The sequence below is a fragment of the Polyodon spathula genome, chromosome 2 (genome assembly GCF_017654505.1).
Source record: "Polyodon spathula isolate WHYD16114869_AA chromosome 2, ASM1765450v1, whole genome shotgun sequence".
Classification (NCBI taxonomy): Eukaryota; Metazoa; Chordata; class Actinopteri; order Acipenseriformes; family Polyodontidae; genus Polyodon; species Polyodon spathula.
This window is the reverse complement of record NC_054535.1, coordinates 91,317,466-91,336,144: the sequence shown is the minus strand read 5'-3', so window position 1 is coordinate 91,336,144 and position 18,679 is coordinate 91,317,466. Positions and strand designations below refer to the sequence as shown.

At 39.8% G+C, this 18,679-nt stretch overlaps 1 protein-coding gene across 3 annotated transcripts; it reads left to right on the top strand.

Annotated features, from left to right (window-relative positions):
* The first annotated feature begins 73 nt into the window (after window positions 1-73).
* LOC121303619 (E3 ubiquitin-protein ligase RNF170-like) lies at window positions 74-13,309 on the top strand. Of its 3 annotated transcripts, none has more exons than XM_041234424.1 (7): window positions 74-171; window positions 773-944; window positions 1,314-1,389; window positions 6,024-6,132; window positions 11,077-11,150; window positions 11,574-11,693; window positions 12,919-13,309. In XM_041234424.1, the coding sequence occupies exons 2-7, from the start codon at window positions 808-810 to the stop codon at window positions 13,186-13,188; spliced, it is 786 nt and encodes a 261-aa protein (XP_041090358.1). In that variant the 5' UTR covers window positions 74-171; window positions 773-807; the 3' UTR covers window positions 13,189-13,309. The 3 variants fall into 3 exon arrangements, with proteins under 3 accessions (XP_041090358.1, XP_041090348.1, XP_041090366.1); XM_041234414.1 differs by having other exon boundaries at window positions 123-225; XM_041234432.1 differs by lacking the exon at window positions 74-171 and having other exon boundaries at window positions 922-944; window positions 1,314-1,465.
* The last annotated feature ends 5,370 nt before the right edge of the window (window positions 13,310-18,679 follow it).

Sequence of the window (18,679 nt, the reverse complement as noted above, 5' to 3'; positions counted from 1 at the left end):
ATTATTCCACAACTGGATATGAAAGTAAAAAAGAGTATTGTCGTGCATGCATTATTTTAAGACGGCAAAGTTGGAGGCAGCATGTTTCAGTATGGTGGAATTTACGTCAGAATTCCAAGACACCGTGTCAACACGGAAGTAGATTGATGTCCAATGGAGAAAGCAGGGAAGGTAACGTAAAAATGATTATTTTGTAACACCAATATTGCAGAAAATAACAGTGAGGTTTGTATTCCATGCATTTTAACTGGTTACTTATTAAAGTTAACATCTTTGTTTGAGGGATATCATATAGCAGCATTTTAGAGGACCATATTTAAGAAATATGTTTGGGTTAGAAATCGGTGTACAGGCATTAATACACCACAACTGTTGCCGAAAAAAGGGGGGTTGAAGTGTCATTTATTATTAGAGTTGGTCAAACGGGTGGAGGCATATCTGAAACGAACTTACGGATTTGACAGACTCTCGGTGACACCTTACTGTACTGAATTTGTGTGCTCTGCTGCACCGGTATTCTTTACAATGTATACGTCTGAAAAGGAAAAAAAAAATGTCATGAACATATAGAATAATATCAGTATATGATATGTTCGGCCTACTAAAGTAAATTAATTTAACGTCTGTATTTCTATTGACATGTTTATAGTTATAAAATTAATTCATTCAAGCTTTTATTTGATTTTACTTGTAAGGAAAGGTTTTTTTTTTTTTTTTTTTTTTTTTTTTTGCACATTGTAGTAATTCCGTTTACAGACAAATCTCTTTCCAGTTCTTTTTTAGACCTATAGGTTATGCTAGTCTGGAATGGATGAGAACCAATGGGATATTCTGGAATCTGAACAGGGTGGTATTTCACTGATAGAAGGGATAAGTAACCTGGTTCTTGCTACAGTGGTTCTCTGTGCTGCATTTCTGGGTGGACTTACAATTCTTCTGTGCAGGTGAGGATGGCTTTAGTGTATTATCCAAATATGCTGTAATGTAAAGGTTAGAATGGGTCTCAGTTTATTCATAGTGGTGCATCTTAGTTGAGTGGCTCATGCAAAAACAAGGCTCTTTACATTCATTTACAGATAAAATAGTATGCACTGAAGAAAATAACACTTTTTTTGTTTTAAAAAAATCACCATGGATTTCTTCAACAACCTATATGTGTATTATTCTGAAATTACCCTAAAATAAGTGGTTGGTGTCATCCAGAGGGTGTTAAGTTATATTAACTGTAGACATTGTTTAACAGCTAAAAGCAGTTTTTTCCCCAGATCAGCAGATATTGATCTTGTTCCTTTTTCATTTACAAACCTTTCCAGGAATGAACAGCAGAACATCCACCCTGAAAACCAAGCACGAGTGACTGCTGTAAGACAGCATCTGCAGTCCGAACAGGTGGAGTTCAGTAATATAATCAGTCTCCACTAATTTATTTGGCCAGTCCACACAAATATAGACAGGGCACTGATATGTGAGTATATGCAAAGGAAATGCCTGTCAAAGCTGAACAAAGTGCTTGAATCTAAAATGTCTAAGATAAACTTTGTGCCTTTTAAATAGTGCAGAAAATAAACACATTTATAATTGTGTTGTTGCTTTTAAAATGTGCGCTAGACATCTTTAATATCTAATTTACAAATGTACTTTAAACATTAAAGATGTAAAATGTAACCTTTTTCATTATTATTTTTGAATGCAGCCAATCAAATACTGATAAGTTTTCTAAAGCATTATCATGAAAACAAACACGTTAACAACAAAGTACTCTTCTCAGAACTCAAATATGCTGCTATATTGGTTTTGCTTTCCACTGTAGAACAGACTATTTTAATATGTAAAACAAGGTCACCACAAACTAATGAAATATTAGAAACCAACAAACAAAAGTCCTCTGCTGTCCTCTCCCCATAAGTTCCTCCCTGAACAGCATTGCTGTCCAGGTCTGGTTTTCCATGTAGTCAAGTTAAATTGCCAATGAATTAACCAATTTAACTTGACTTCCTTTTTAGCTTAATTATTGAGCTTATTGCTTCATTGAAATAGTTTTCTTTATGTTAAGTTTTCAGGGCATTTTGTTAATGCACGTCTATTATAGTTTTTCGTTGTTCTATATATTTTTTTAATGCAACTGTTTATTTTAACAATTTAACAGTATTTGCACATGTTTGGTCACCACCATAACTGTTCCATTAACCCGGAGTGTAGTAATCCAGTACCTCGGCACTTAAGCATTTGTATGTCAGCTGACAAGTATTCAGCTGATATCCCATCACGCGTACAGCCTCTATACATGAACCCCCAATATCTCTCACAAGCACCTGGGTACATATTTTTACGATATCACAACAAAAGGAATAAGCTTTTTTTTTTTTTTTTTTTGTTGCATATGAATAGCTATTGTGTACTATATATCACCGTACAGTACAATAATATGACAACAAATTGACTGAATGATAATACCCGAAAATAATCTTAATATTTTTTTAATAAAGTAGCAGGCACAAATATAATATTAGCTGGTGGATTGGTTATTTTTTTAGCAGTCATTTTAGCCTCTCAAAGTACTTAACACAGAAAACCCACCCCTTCAATTCTCCGATGTGGTTCCAATATTTATTTATTTTTTTTCACCCAGCAACGTGCAAGTGATCTGGTCTGCTAGATTATTGTTAAAGGCACAGTAGCATCTGTAAGACGGGTGGATCTGTTTTTTTCAACCGAGCGGCAACTGCTACTTTGCCAGACGGCCCACAAAGCTGAAAAGACCTGGGGATAACCCTGATAAATATTAATGTCAGAATCTTCACTCTCTCATATTTGACTATTACAATGCTCGCTCATACAGGAAACACACTGTTCATCTACTTTTTTGTTCAAGCTCAGGCTCAAGTTCAAGTGTGCTTGAATGAGGCTTGGTGGTCCAGTGGTTAAATAAAGGGGCTTGTTACGAGGAGGTTCCAGGTTCAATCCCAGCCACTAACTTGCTGTATGTGACCCAGAGCAAGTCACTTAACCTCCTTGTGCTCTGTCCTCAGGATAGGATATACTACTGAGGTCCCATTGTGAGTGACTCTGCAGCAGCAGTTGTGATGCATAGCTCACCTCCTAGTCTCGAAGTTGCTTTGGATAAAAGCGTATGCTAAATGACTAAATAATAATACTACTTTGTTCTGAAGTAAATTTAGATTCACAGTTTATAAATAATGCACACTTATTTCAGGTTTCTATAACAAGAATACACTGTAAAAGTCATTGCGGTAGCTAGCAAAAGTTTGATTTTTATTCATAGACAAAAGTAATGGTAAACCAGTCTTGTGTTTTTTTTTTTTTTTTTTTTAAGAAAATATGACTGTGGCAGAGCAAAGCTCTGCCCTTTTAAATTGGCAGGGATGGGGTTAACTTCCCCTGCCTGCCTGGGTTTATTATGTTCAGGTGGCTGGGGTTGATTAGTTGATTAGGTTGATTAACGATCAATCAGCGCCCAGCCACCTGATATAAAAGGAGGCCTCAGCTTCTCATTTGGGAGGAGGGAGCTGAGGAAGCAGGTTGGTGTTTGTTTTGTGGTTTTTTGAATTTTCTAAATCCAGTGAAGGCATTGCCCAGCCTGGAAACTTTATTTTTGTGAGTTTTGTTTTTGCTTTATTTGTGTTTGAGTATCTGTTATTTTGCCCTTGTGCACTTTATTTTTGTTTATTTATAATAAAATAGTTATTTTTTTGAACTGCAGTCTGTCTCTGGGCCTCTATCCACTCGCCAGCCTGCCACATTTGGTGTCAGAAGTGGGATAGCGCCACCTAGAGGCTCAGAGCAGTATTTATTTTTTTTTTTGAAAAAAAAAAATGGGAAAGAAGAGCAGACAGTGGAAAAGGCAGGACAAGCAGCAGCTGAAGAAATGTAAGCTGCTGCAGCCACCGCTGGAGGACCCGGCCAGCCTCTTCCCCTGGTGTTCCTGGTGTGGGAAGGAGGACCATCGTTGGCGGTCCTGCCCAGACGTGCCACCGGCAAACTGGTGTGGCCGGTGTGAGGAGGACGGCCACAACTGGGCAGGATGCCCCTACAACCAGGCCCAGGAAGAGGTGCCGTGTTCACCCCGGGCATCAGGGGCCACCCCACTACCTCCAGCACCACCACCTTCACCACCGTCCCAGGAGATCTGGGACTGGTTGATGCACCCTGAGGCAGACCTCGTCCACGATCTCCCCATAGTTATCAACACGCTGTGGCGTCGAGATGGGGAGAGGTGGGAACAGTGGGAGGAACAGCACCACCCGGCCTCCTTCCCAGAGGTTGCCCTCATGGTGGTTAATTACCTGGCGGTAGACATGGGAGATCCACCGGTCACTCCAATAAAGAGAGGTGAGCCGCCTTCCCGAGAGCCAGAGAGGGGTGAGCCGCCTTCCCGAGAGCCAGAGAGGGGCGAGGAGCCGCCGTCGCTCCCAGAGAGAGAGGGGCGAGGAGCCGCCGTCGCTCCCAGAGCCAGAGAGGGGCGAGGAGCCGCCGTCGTCCCCAGAGCCAGAGAGGGGTGAGGGGCCGCCGTCGCTCCCAGCCAGAGAGGGGTGAGGAGCCGCCGTCGTCCCCAGAGCCAGAGAGGGGTGAGGGGCTGCCGTCGCTCCCAGAGCCAGAGAGGGGTGAGGGGCCGCCGCCGCTCCCAGAGCCAGAGAGGGGTGAGGGGCCGCCGCCGCCGCCTCCGCCACCAGAGGGAGCCGGGCCGCCGCCGCCGCCTCCGCCACCAGAGGGAGCCGGGCCGCCGCCTCCGCCACCAGAGGGAGCCGGGCCGCCGCCTCCGCCACCAGAGGGAGCCGGGCCGCCGCCTCCGCCACCAGAGGGAGCCGGGCCGCCGCCTCCGCCACCAGAGGGAGCCGGGCCGCCGCCGCCACCAGCCGGGCCGCCGCCGCCTCCGCCACCAGAGGGAGCCGGGCCGCCGCCTCCGCCACCAGAGGGAGCCGGGCCGCCGCCTCCGCCACCAGAGGGAGCCGGGCCGCCGCCGCCACCAGAGGGAGCCGGGCCGCCACCAGAGGGAGCCGGGCCGCCGCCTCCGCCACCAGAGGGAGCCGGGCCGCCGCCGCCGCCTCCGCCACCAGAGGGAGCCGGGCCGCCGCCGCCGCCTCCGCCACCAGAGGGAGCCGGGCCGCCGCCGCCGCCTCCGCCACCAGAGGGAGCCGGGCCGCCGCCGCCGCCTCCGCCACCAGAGGGAGCCGGGCCGCCGCCGCCGCCTCCGCCACCAGAGGGAGCCGGGCCGCCGCCTCCGCCACCAGAGGGAGCCGGGCCGCCGCCGCCGCCACCAGAGGGAGCCGGGCCGCCGCCTCCGCCACCAGAGGGAGCCGGGCCGCCGTCGCCATGCTACCTTGGAGATTCGGGGCCCCCTCAACCAAAGAAGGCTTGGGGGCTCCGACATCAACCCCGCCCACCACCACCCACCATAACAGCCCACCCAAGGGACATAATTGGACTCTTGGGGGGGGGGGGGGGGGGGGGGGGAGTTGGCCGATTGCGGCCGGTGTACGTTGTACATGGGGGGAGGTGTGTGGCAGAGCAAAGCTCTGCCCTTTTAAATTGGCAGGGATGGGGTTAACTTCCCCTGCCTGCCTGGGTTTATTATGTTCAGGTGGCTGGGGTTGATTAGTTGATTAGGTTGATTAACGATCAATCAGCGCCCAGCCACCTGATATAAAAGGAGGCCTCAGCTTCTCATTTGGGAGGAGGGAGCTGAGGAAGCAGGTTGGTGTTTGTTTTGTGGTTTTTTGAATTTTCTAAATCCAGTGAAGGCATTGCCCAGCCTGGAAACTTTATTTTTGTGAGTTTTGTTTTTGCTTTATTTGTGTTTGAGTATCTGTTATTTTGCCCTTGTGCACTTTATTTTTGTTTATTTATAATAAAATAGTTATTTTTTTGAACTACAGTCTGTCTCTGGGCCTCTATCCACTCGCCAGCCTGCCACAATGACCCTATCTCTTTTTCCTGGATTTGCCTTCCTCTTATTGCCTTGTTATAGAATATGTTTGAGCCTATTTTATCTGCTGTTCCTTCAGGATGCACCTGCACAAGACCGACAGCAGTTCTACGCAGACATGTCCTGTCCAGTCTGTTTACAACAAGCTTCGCTGCCTGTTGAAACCAACTGTGGTCACCTATTCTGTGGTCAGTATGTTTGCTCAAATTGTCAAAAGTATTGTGTGAGAAAGATTTAAAGCTGTAATCTAAAGGCTCCCTGAGCCATGTTTTTATTTTATTTTCACCAGCCTTTTACCAGGACAAGCTGAAGTTCATATCCACATAGATCACATGTTAAATGTAATTGATCAACACATGTCAGATGATCTCTGTTGTTGACTTCAGAAGACCAGGTTGGGACAAACTTGTGTTAGTTTGTCAGTTTGTTCTGTGCTACTGACAGTTTTTTTCTCTAAAGTACAGTAGCTTGTGATTAATGGCTAGTTATTCATTTCAAAGTCAGCCTATAATGTTGTTCCATATGTTGTCCAGAAGAGGTCTCACCTGCCCATAATAATTCAGATTTTGTTCCATGCCCTCCCTGGTATGTGACTGGTTCATTTTAGTTGTGCATTTTACTTTTATTTTATTTTTTTATTCTAAATGTCAAGTTTTCCATTTCAAGCTATTTCATATTTTGGAAACAGTGCAGTATTGTTGTGTTTATATTGTATCAATGTATTGCACTAGGTTTAATAATACATTACATTAAAAATATTAAGCAATATATTATAATTCTGTGTTTAAGTTTATTTTATATATATATATATATATATATATATATATATATATATATATATATATATATATATACATATAAACAAGGGCAATGGAACATGAAACAAGCAATGTGATTGGTCAAGCAAGGTTCCAGATGTCTGTATATTGGATGGATACAGACAGTTAGAGCCTTGTCACATATTCTAAATCACTGCGATGCATCACAGAATTTAAACTAAGTATCGGTAGCCATCTTGCTTACACTCACTTATGGCTGTACAGCTGTAACTATGAAACTGAGTGACCAATTACCTGCAAAAAATACCAAAGTAGTAAGTAGACATGCCGATTTGGATGAAGAACAATTAAATGAACTGGAAGAGAGCAAAACAGAAAAAAAATACCAACAAAAAATAAAAACATTGCTGTCTTTATGCTCACTCACCCTGACTTTGTCACTTCAAATAATGTATTTTTAGCGGTTTGTAAACGCTAAAGAAAAACACAAATTGACACTTGTGCACATTATCCACCACTCTCTGACATAAATGAATCTGAAATCTGAGACGTTGTTGAATTTATCTTTATTTCTCCCGTCTGTTCTGCTCTGTGTGTCTGCACTGACAGGAAGAAAAAAAATAACTCAGTGCTGACTCAACTCCGCCTAGGACTACTATTTGGTGTACTATTATAATAATAATAAAAAAAAAAACAACAAAAAAAACCACACTTAATACTTTGCCTTAAACATGATTTATGCTTTTTTTTTCTTCAAGTTCACTGTTTTACCTGGATTTTAAATGCAATAAGGCCCTTCACAACGCCCCGAGGTTTCCGTATATTCGACGTATATGGAAGCCCAGCCGGGCCTTATTGCATACATATAATCCAGGGCCTGCAATGGAACGTGAAACAAGCAATGTGATAGGTCGAGCAAGGTTCTAGGTCTCCGTATATTGGATGGGTACGGACAGCTGGAACCTTGGCACATATTCTTAATCACTGTGCTGCCTCACAGAATTTAAAGTATCGGATAGAAGCCATCTTGCTTTTACAATTACAGATGTACAGCTGTAATTATGAAACTGAGTGACCAATTACCTGCAAAAAACCCCAAAGTAGTAAGCAGACATGCCGATTTGGATGAAGAACAATGAAATGAACTGGAAGATAGCAATAAAAGAAAAGCAAAAAAAAAAAAAAAAAAAAAAAAAAAACAGGTCTATACTCAGTCACCCCGGCTGTCACTTAAAATAATTTATTTATAGCGGTTTGTAAACGCTAAAGAAAAACACAAAAAGTCACTTCAGCACATTATCCACCCCTCTCAGACATATACCTTGAAAAATTACTGAAATCTGAGATATCATTGTATTTATTTTTATTCTTCCAGTCTGTTGTGCTCAAACAGTGTGTCAGCACTGTCAGTGACAGAGAAAAAAAATAACTCTGTGCCGTCTCAACTCCACCCCTTGGTGTATATTTCAATGGCAATGTCCACAATATAAAAAATACAGATGTACTTTCTTTTGCATGTTCCAGTAAAATTAATTTACTCTGCTCTAAGACTGATCAGAGAGGCTACCAAGAGACCAATGGCTACTTTGCAAGAGCTACAGGCTTTTATGGCCAAGACTGGTCAAAGTGTGCATGTGACAACAATATCCCAAGCACTCCATAAATCTGGCCTGTATGCTAGGGTGGTAAGAAGGAAGCCATTGCTTCCCATTTGAATCCCATTTGAAGTATGCAAAAAAAAACACTCGGGAGCTTCTGTAGCCATGTGGCAAAAAGTTTTGTGGTCTGACAAAACTAAAATGGAACTTTTTGGTCTAAATTCAAAGTTCTAAGCACAAACCCAACACAGCACATCACCCGAAGAACATCATCCCTACTGTGAAGGATGGTGATGGCAGCATCATGTTATAGGGATGTTTCTCATCGGCAGGGACTGGAGCACTTGTCAGGATAGAAGGGAAAATGAATGGTGCAAAGTACAGAGAAATGGTTGAGGAAAACGTGTTGCCCTCTGGAAGAAAGCTGAAACTGGGATAGAAGCTTACATTTCAGCATGACAATGACCCAAAGCACACAGCCAAAGCTACACTGGAGTGGCTAAGGAACAAAAAGGTAAATGTCCTTGAGTGGCCCAGTCAGAGCCCCGACCTATATCCAATCAAAAATTTGTGACATGACTTGAAGATTGCTGTCCATCAATGCTCCCCAAGGAACTTGACACAGTTTTGTAAAGAAGAATGGTCAAATATTGCCAAATCTGGGCAGAGTTGGTAGAGACCTATCCCAACAGACGCACAGCTGTAATTGCTGCCAAAGGTGCTTCCACCAAGTATTAACTCAGGGGGGTGGAGACTTATCTAATTGTGATCTTTCAGTTTTGTAATTTTAATGTATAATTGTTTTCTCAATAAAAGCTTTTTTCCCCTTAACAGTGTGGAGTATGGTGTGTAGATAAGTGGAAAGAAATTATAATTTAAATGCATGAAACTGAGGCACTGACACAAAAAATGTGAAAAAGTTCAAGGGGGGGTGTAGACTTTCTATTTAATTCTGTCTAATCTCGTCCTTTCTGCAAATCTTGACAAATGTAAATTGACATTATTATTATATTATTATTATTATTATTATTATTATTATTATTATTATAGTCGGTGATGAATTGTTGTGCACCCATTTCTTAACTGAAGATTCGGTCAATCTTAGAACACTGCTGCCGATTTAGACCGCTCTTCTTTCTTCTTTGTTTTTAAACGTTTGTGAGCTGGCATGGTGCTCACAGATGGATAAATCACAGTGACACTGCCAGTGAATATGAGTGATTGAAAAGATCTGGAAATGCAGTAATATTGAACTCAGTCTAACATAACAGTACTCCTCCCTCTCTTTGCCCGTCATTAACCAATGATACAGTACGTCTTTCTCATGGCTTAGTGCTGGGAGGTGCACAGTAAAGAATGGCAACAATAATGCGTTATGATAATGAGTCATTTTCTCACAGGACGAGATTAGACAGAATAAAATTGAATTGTGACAGAACGGGCTAGCTGACGCTGAGTAAATTTGTGAATGGGTTGTAGATCAGATGTGCTGGTGCTGAGGGACACCGGGGGCAAAATGACGGGCATGCTTACCGTAAGTTTTTTTTTTTTTTTTTTTAATTTGAGAGGCATTGTGGCGTGCAGCTTGGGCACTACTGCAATTGCCACTGGTACAGTCGGTTATTTTGTGCCTGGAAACAAAAACTGAGCTGTTTGGTCACGCTAATAGTCATTACGTTTGCAGAAAGTCTGGTGAGGCTTACAAAGAAAAGAACACCATGCCTACTGTTAAACATGTAGGTTGTAATGTCCTTCTATGGGGCTGTTTTTCCTCTAAAATGTAATTCCAATACATGGTAAAATGGATTCTATAGCATACCAAAAGATATTGGCCAATCATCTGAAACCTTCTGTTACAAAACTTGGTTTAAAGCGCAACTAGACATTCCATCACAACAACGATCCAAAGCACACATCAAAATCTACTTCATAATGGTTAAAGAAGACTATAATTAAGGTTCTGGAAAGGCCTAGTCAGTCCCGATCTAAATCCGATTGAGAATCTTAGGTGTGAGTTGAAGAAGGCTGTGCACAAGAGAAGTCCTTGGAATTTGAATGAACTGGAACAATTTTGCGTTGAAGAGTGGTAAAAAATCTCTAAAGAGGTCGCAGGAGTTCCCAGAGAGCGGTGCAAAATTGGCGCACAATTGGCCAAGTGCTGCCCGGAGGGGAGGGCTTAGGTCGGTCAGGGTGTCCTCCGCTCACCGTGCACCAGCGACCCCTGTAGACTGGCCGGGATCCTGTGGGTCTGCTTGTGAATTGCGCAGAGGTGAGGTAGCTGCATGGCGGACCTGCAGAGTGAAAAGAACCGGACAGCTGACAGCACACTTTTCCGAGGAAGCGTGTGTCCGTCTTCATCCCTCCTGATTCAGAGCAGAGGTGGCAGTGGTGAGCCGGGTTGAAAAAACAATAATTGGGCTTACCAAATTGGGAAGAAAATAAAAAATAATAATTGGGAGAAAAAAAGAAGAAAAAACACTAAATAATCATACCAAAAGCTCATTGACAAATATCCTAATTGTTTAAAATAGGTTATTATTGCTAAAGGTTCCTCAACTAGCTATTAATTTAATTTTCCTTGTCAGGGTATGAATACTTTTGAATTGGCATTTTGGAGTTTTGTAAAACATGCTAAAAAAATCTAATTGTAACACAAACAAACCTTGAGCAGTTGGTGTGTCTGATACAAATACTGAAATTATTGGGTCGGAATAACAATTTTCATATTTTTTAATGTTTGCTTTAAATTCATTAGGATCCTGCATTATTGCATACTGGAGACATGGGTCATGGCTTGGAGCTGTTAATTGCCCCGTCTGTAGACAGATGGTAAGATTTGCTATTATTTTGATATTTGGAAGCAGTGCTTTATACCTGAAGCACTATACTTCCAGATATAGTGAAATATGTCTGTTTTATTTGACAATACTTTAGTTGTATTGGGTCACTCCAGATCAAGCCGACGAAGAGGCATTGCTCGATCCATTGCATTAATAGAATACATTTTTTATTGGAAAGCCCTTGAAGCAAGTTGAAATTATACAAACATTATTTCTCTTGCCACACTTGGGCTGTAACATCTTAAGGTGTACTTATGTATTATATAGAATATGAATAGTAGATTCATAGAAGGATGTTTATTGTTCCATTAAAATAAGTCACATCAACATTTTCTTTCTTGACATTGCTATAGAATACAACAACCAAACACTTGTTTGTAATCATACAAATGTATTGTTATTTTTGATGCAGGTGACTTTGCTGTTCCCGTTGTTTCAAGAGCAAGACCAGCCCCAGCAGCAGCAAGAGGCAGGCCAGATACTTCAGGATGTCAATGATTACAACCGGAGATATTCCGGCCAGGCCAGACCTGTGAGTAAAGATGATTGATAAAAAGCTTGATGTTATTTTTTATGATAGTTGCAGTTGTGTTATTTATTTCCTAGGCATAGACTTACTGATTGGGTCGGAAGTATATATTGCAGTTGTTTTTTTTTTTTTTAAAAACTAGAGTCTTTTACATATTGTATATGGTTCTGTCTCCTGGAATTTGATTTAGGGAATCACTAGTATTGTCAGCTATTTACTGAACAGCTGTGCCTAATCTCTATAGCGTTGTGCTCAAAACAGCATCTTGTGTATTGTTTTATTTTAATTTTTTTATTTATATTTAATTTTTTTTTATTAAAACAGATTTTTAACCAATACAGGAATAAACTACCTTTGATCCAGAGATATATTTGTCAACAAATATCCCAAATGAATGCAAGTCAGTATAAATCAGACAGTTTCCTCTGTAGAAAAGCTGTACAGCAGAGCTAGAAACATGTATAGGAACTGATCTGATTGTAGCTTTCTCATCCAGTAATAACACACATGTTTTGGGGTGTAAGAATGTAAAACTTTTTTTCACAAAACTGTATGAAATATATCCATACACCCAAAAAGTTATTTATTACAGTTATTGTAAATGCCAAAGAAGTAAAAGGGAAATAATTGTTTTTGTAATTCATATATTTTATTCTAAATTGATATCTTTCTATACCAATTAACTAAATCCTAAGCTGCCAAACTAAAAGTAAAAAATTAAAAAAAGCCTACAGTACTTTCTACTGGCTTGCCTCAACTTTCCCCTTTCCTTTCAAACAAATTACACATATTTATCAGAACATAAATAGACTACATTTCAGAAATCATCAAGTACATCTAGTTTTCCACAAAAAAAAATGTGACACCAATTCTGAATTGTTGAAAAAAACAAACATGGAGTTGGAATATGTATGAAATACATAAAAATAAACATTTTAAACAAAATAAGTTGTCATAGGGTGCTTACAGAAGTATTTTAAAAGTCTGTTCAGCTTTTACCAGTTGAATCTTTTGTAAGACTTCACCAACAACCCACTCTTTCACCACAGAGCTCCCTGAAAATCATCAAACACAGCAGTGGATTAATTAAACCCATTTTTTTCAAACAGAGTCTATGCACAGGATAACCTGTATATACAGGATAAGATGTAATGGAATTTTGACGAACTATTGATGTCGATTAGTGGATTTCTCATACGTGATGTGTCATTTTTTCCTTTCTTTTTAGCTGATGGATCACCTCCGAGATGTCCCGACATTGCTGCGCCATGCCTTCAGGGAGATGCTTTCAAGGCGGGCATTGTTTTGTATGTTTCAAATTCGAATCCTCCTCTGCCTGGTCGGTGCTTTAATGTACCTTGTGTCGCCCTTGGATTTACTTCCTGAAGCTCTATTTGGAATCCTGGGTTTCATGGATGACCTTTTTGTGATCGTCTTGTTTTTCATCTACATCTCCATCATGTACAGGGAAGTGGTGACCGAAAGGCTAGTCATGTGAAGTATCGACCAGGGTCATGGGAGACAGTGCTTGAAAACCTCCAACGCATGTCAAGGATGTCAGACTTGCCTATCACTTCTGTATCTTACGCAATATATTAAAAAGACCAACAGGGTCAAGAAACAGTTGAATCTCATCACTTGAGTACTTCTTAATAGATTACTGTCAGTTTATAGCCCCACATAGTTTAATTTTTCACCTCAGGATCATCTCATGTTATTTTACATTGCTGGTGGCAAAGAATGAGCTTGTAGTGAGGCAGTGTAACCCTTTTGTGACATTGTTGATTGGGGGTTTCCACAATCTATAATGTTCTACTGTTAAGCACTCTCAGTTAAGCTGTTTGCTGATCATTCTTCAAATCATCAGGGATAAAGATAAACTAAGCAAAAATAGTCAAATTGTATGTGTGGCATCAAGTTCACTTACTATTTTCTTTTTACTGGAAAAGCTACAGCATCCCTGTTATTGTAAACTGTCAGAACATCGGTTCTGTACAGAGATAGCAAATTTCAGAACAATGTCAGAAAAATGAAATTTTTAAAAAGGGAAATAGTCTTGTTTTTGCCTTTCAAAATAGTTTTTTTTTTTTAGGCAGCTGCTGGTTATTTGTATTTATTTTTTATTTATTTTTTTTATTTTAAAAACATCTCACAATTTAAAAATGCGATAATCTTGCTCAGTGGAAACATGTCAAGTTGGATGACAACTCCTAAGGATCCATTTTATTTTGTTAATTTTGATACGTGGACTCAAACCCCTCTTTCCCTCTGTTAGCCTAGATGCACTTTAATGTTTGCTGATATGAGAGGAAGTTACTGCATCACTCAACAAACCCTGCCACAATCAATACAGAAGAATCTGGCCTTGCACAGTTTGTGTCCTTTACAGTGAATGGGAATGTTGCTTAATGGGCTTGCTTGCTTTCCGTAATATCAAGGAAGAAAGGAAGAAAGCACATGTCGGGGGAAACAAACTGGAATCACCCTTACTGTGGTACAGTAAACATCACACAAAGATAAGGACACTGATTTAAAAAAGACGTGTTGACAATACTGGAACTTTCTAGTTCTCATCAAGTATAAATCCTTAAAGGTGAGTGTGTTTTTGTCCAGTGTACACAATGTTTTGAGCTCAAACTGTCTCAGGCTTAAGTAGCATTCTGAGCACATTTAGCTTCTTCTGCTGACTTCCTAACACTCTTGTTTATGGATCCTTCTTACTCTTGCTTCACCATGTACACATGACATTTGCAATTATAATTCATTGTAGCATCTACTGATTGAATACCAGGAAGCAGCTAGAGCCAAATACATCTACACACATTTTTTATGTTAGATTTCAACTGTTCATCCAGTTTATGGTTTGCTGCATATCGGATATCAGTCTGTACACAATATCGTTCCATACGCATACTTTAGACTCTATGCCCACCTATACAAAACTGCTTTACAAAACCCTAAATTGCAAGTGGCCAGTTTTGTTGCAAAATCACAAATCTGACATTTATGAACATGGTAATTGATCCCTAGAGCTTTGTAGATTCATCAATTGCTATTGAATGACATCTGTTCCAACTGTTTTCATTAGCTATAATGAAATAAATATGAACACAATTAATATAATAATAATAATAATAATAATAATAATAATAATAATAATAATAATATTTCTCAAATGTAAAAAAAAAAATAGTAATAAAACATCGTACTGATTTACTGTGTTTCTACCCAGACAATTAAAGCCTTGTACATGAAAGTGAAAATTAAATGGCACACTATTTAATATGAAATAAGGTTGTGGATATTAATGACCTGGATTGATTGTTAGCAGTTTAAATGTACTTTTCTGTAATTTGGTTTGGTTAAAAACAGTATTTAAATGGTTTGACAGGAGAGGTAGGGAAGCATTTTGGCCCATGTCAAAATGTTTTAATGTGGTCCTGATCTGAGAAAGAGGAATGGCATTTCACTCCACCCACTGAACATGTCTCCGTTTACAATGTGGAAAAGGCATAGTGGCTGTGAAATAGAAGTGTTAACAGTCTAAACGTTTAACTGTTATCAAAAATATACATGGCATGTTAGCCTCTGTGTGTATACAGTAGTAATTGTACAATATAAGGCTAGTTACTTGTTTATATTCCATATTTATTCAATTATCCATAAAACACAGATAATAGTAATAATTGTCTCGTGAAGCTTTTTCTGAGATTACTTGTTAAAGTGTTGTCCTTCAATCTCGAATGCATATACAAAATGTCTCATCAGTTATGGAAGTCAATAGCTACATTTACAACAAATATAGAGGTAGCATGTTATGGTTGTTGCACTATTATTACTCTAAAAAAAATCATTTTTTATTTTGTTAAGGCTTTACATCCATGTACTATGCCAGCCATTGTATGGTAATTAGGGAGGGAGTGCTAATACAGCAGAACCCCAGAGTTACGAACATCCAACTTATGAACTGACCGGTCTACCGAACACCTCACATATGGACGGAAGTGTGCAGTCACTCAACCATGCGTTCGATGCAACCAGAAAGGTGTGAGGAGGCTGGGGAAATTTCCAAAACAAAACAATTCTGGCGAATCAATACATTAAATTATTATTTTAAAAAAAAATCAAGTAATAGCCCCAGCCTTCAGCCCTGCACAGGACCATTTTGGGTCCGCGGCCACCACCACACACTATGTGGTTCTGTGGTAGTCTAATGAACCCAACATTGCAGGCGCTTCAAATTCAATACTTGAAATATATAGTGAGAAACACTGGATTTGTGTCTATGACTTGCAATGGTCAGTATTGGCCTCAATCTTGCTCTAAAAAGCATTTTACAGTAGTTCTTATTTGGAAGTGTGAATTTGCTGACTAAGTTGCTCTGTCAGTTTTAATGTTATTTCTCAGTTCCGTACTATAGTAAAGCTTGGACTCTGGAAAGGAGGGTGAGCGGTTTGGGTTATTTTGACATTATTTTGGTTCAATTGAACCCGGGGCGTTGTTTCAAAAAAATTATGGGGGGGGGGGGGGGGGGGGCTGGTGTCAGCATTGAACATTCTCAGTCCCAAATAGCATCGTGACTGAGAAAAAAACAGATTGGGCCTGTTTACAACGGGATAGCGTGCTGTGCTTTGTCAACACTCCCATTCTTAAAATATAAAATATCATAGTGCTGAAGGCATCACCGTCTGTGGGATCACGGTGCTATGGAATAAATACTGCTCGGAAGCAATCGCAGCATCGCATTTCATTTTGAATTTACCGACTTGCCTTGATGAAAGCTAGTCCACGTCTGGGAGGTTGCTAGACATCTGAGGATATGTGATTCTTAGTCCCATTCGAATCATGCTTTAGTTATTTTTTTATGAACATTAATCATGCCTTGTGCGGTGACATTGCCCATCTTTGTTGACTCATGCTACTGGTTGCTTTGCCCTCCACATTTCCGTTTCTTGTAACAGACTCTGGTCTGTGTATGACTAACAACCAACTGGAGAGACATTCAAATTCTGCCAACTAAACTACATTTAAAGACTTAAAGTTTTTTTTTTTTTCTAGCTTTTAGAACACTTATACATTTATCTAATGCCCAGAGCAAATTACACTGAAAGATGTAGGTTGCACTACAATGTACAAATGCCCAATATGAAGTTCTGTGAGTGCACCTAATGAGAACTGAGTGAGTTCCAGGAATTCGACGGAACTGGCTTATGCAGTTCACTTGCAATATACTGCAAGGGGAATTAAAGGAAATTGGCTAGTCTCTGTTATGTAGTTATGAAAGAATGTATCTAATTTAAAATAAACATGTCTTTCAGTCATGTTAAGAGAGGTATTAATTTTTGTCCTTTTAAAGTCTGCTAAGTTCCAAACGCTAGGCCGTCAGGGAATCAAGCTGGTCGAACTGCCTTTGTCAGTCAAAGTCTTTGAATTTCAATAGGCAGAGCAAAAATTGTGACAAGAAGCAGAGCTCTCAGGAATTCATTAATATAACCTGACAAAATAACCTTTAAAACACTGTTTATTCACAAATGTGTGTTGGGTGGAACCTATATCGAGCAGTATAATGATGCTCAGTAATAATATTTATTTTCCATCAGTACAGCCTATTATACTGCACACGCACAACACATTGTAATTAAAAACATAAAGCTCTGAACACATGTGTTATCTACTGTGCTATTATCTAATATAGCAGCTTACTAACATGTTAACTTTCTAATCATTCCCAAAGTGATATTAAGTGGGTTGAAAATTAAAGTGATTGATAAAAGCATAAGACTTTTTATTATTATTATTATTATTGTGTTGTTTTTTTTTTTTTTTTTCCAGTAGATGGCAGTGTTGAGCTTTTCTCTACTTGGTTACTATTACCGTAATTCTCATACTGTGGAGCGCTGTGGTCAACAAAGTAAATGTATGGGACCGTTGTACTTTTTGTTTTCCTTTTTAAGTTGGCCTCTTCTATTTGACTTGCTGAACCACAGAACACTATTTTAAAAACAAGGAAGTCGCTCAGTTCATTAGACTGGGTTTCAGTTTTGCTTTAACAGTGCATTAAAAAAAATTATAGCATGATGTAACTAATTTATTTTCAAAGATATACAGACAAGTATATGTGTACCTGTGATGGGATAACCCCCACCTCAGGTGTATTTTGTATAGTTTGGGTTATGTAGCGCAGGTGAGTAAAAGTATCTATAGTAGGGCTTATCAAACTGGGTCCTGGGGACCCCCTGTGGCTGCTGGTTTTCATTCCAACCAAGCTCTCAGTTACTTAACTAGATCCTTAATTGAACCAATCATTTGCTTAATTAGACCTTTTTACTTCTTTTCAGCTCTTGAACAGTTGCATATTTCAAGTTAGCTATAACATTTGATAAGTAACTTGAACTGCATTAAGAGCTGAAAACAAGTATTTTTGTGTAGTCAATTTGTGTTGTGTGTAGTTGGGTTCTTGGAATGCTCCTTGGGTGGAAGGTGGGATCATTTGAGAATTTGTGAGGTAACATCTGGCTTTCCCAGACTTTAATAATGAATTAAATAATTAATAATGTTGGATAAAGGCTCAAACAAAGCCATAGGCAAATGACCAACAGTACCTACCTTAACCCCCACCCCCCCATTGTTTTTAAGAGAACACAAATGGCTACAGTAAATATTAGCTGTACATCTTTTTTAACAAATAATATTATATATATATATATATATATATATATATATATATATATAATATATATATATTGTAATCACTTTTTGTGTGTCACTGAAAACACAAAACTCAAATTTGTACTTAACATGGATAATAGATATCTTGACAATTGCACACACAAGTACATGTTAAGGCAGAGAAAAAAAAAAAAAAAAAAAACTTTTCAGTTCTGAAGCAGACATGTGAAAACAAACTCACCCACAGGCTGGTACAGTAGGAATGATAACACAAAGCCAGGTATTGAAACCCAGCACAACTTCCTTTATAAGATGAGTAC

Coding starts and splice junctions, on each gene's coding strand:
- LOC121303619 (XM_041234424.1), top strand. CDS start 808: ATGGATGAGAACCAATGGGATATTCTGGAATCTGAACAGGGTGGTATT. Junction 945..1,313: donor CTTACAATTCTTCTGTGCAG/GTGAGGATGGCT, acceptor AAACCTTTCCAG/GAATGAACAGCAGAACATCC. Junction 11,151..11,573: donor GCCCCGTCTGTAGACAGATG/GTAAGATTTGCT, acceptor TTTTTGATGCAG/GTGACTTTGCTGTTCCCGTT.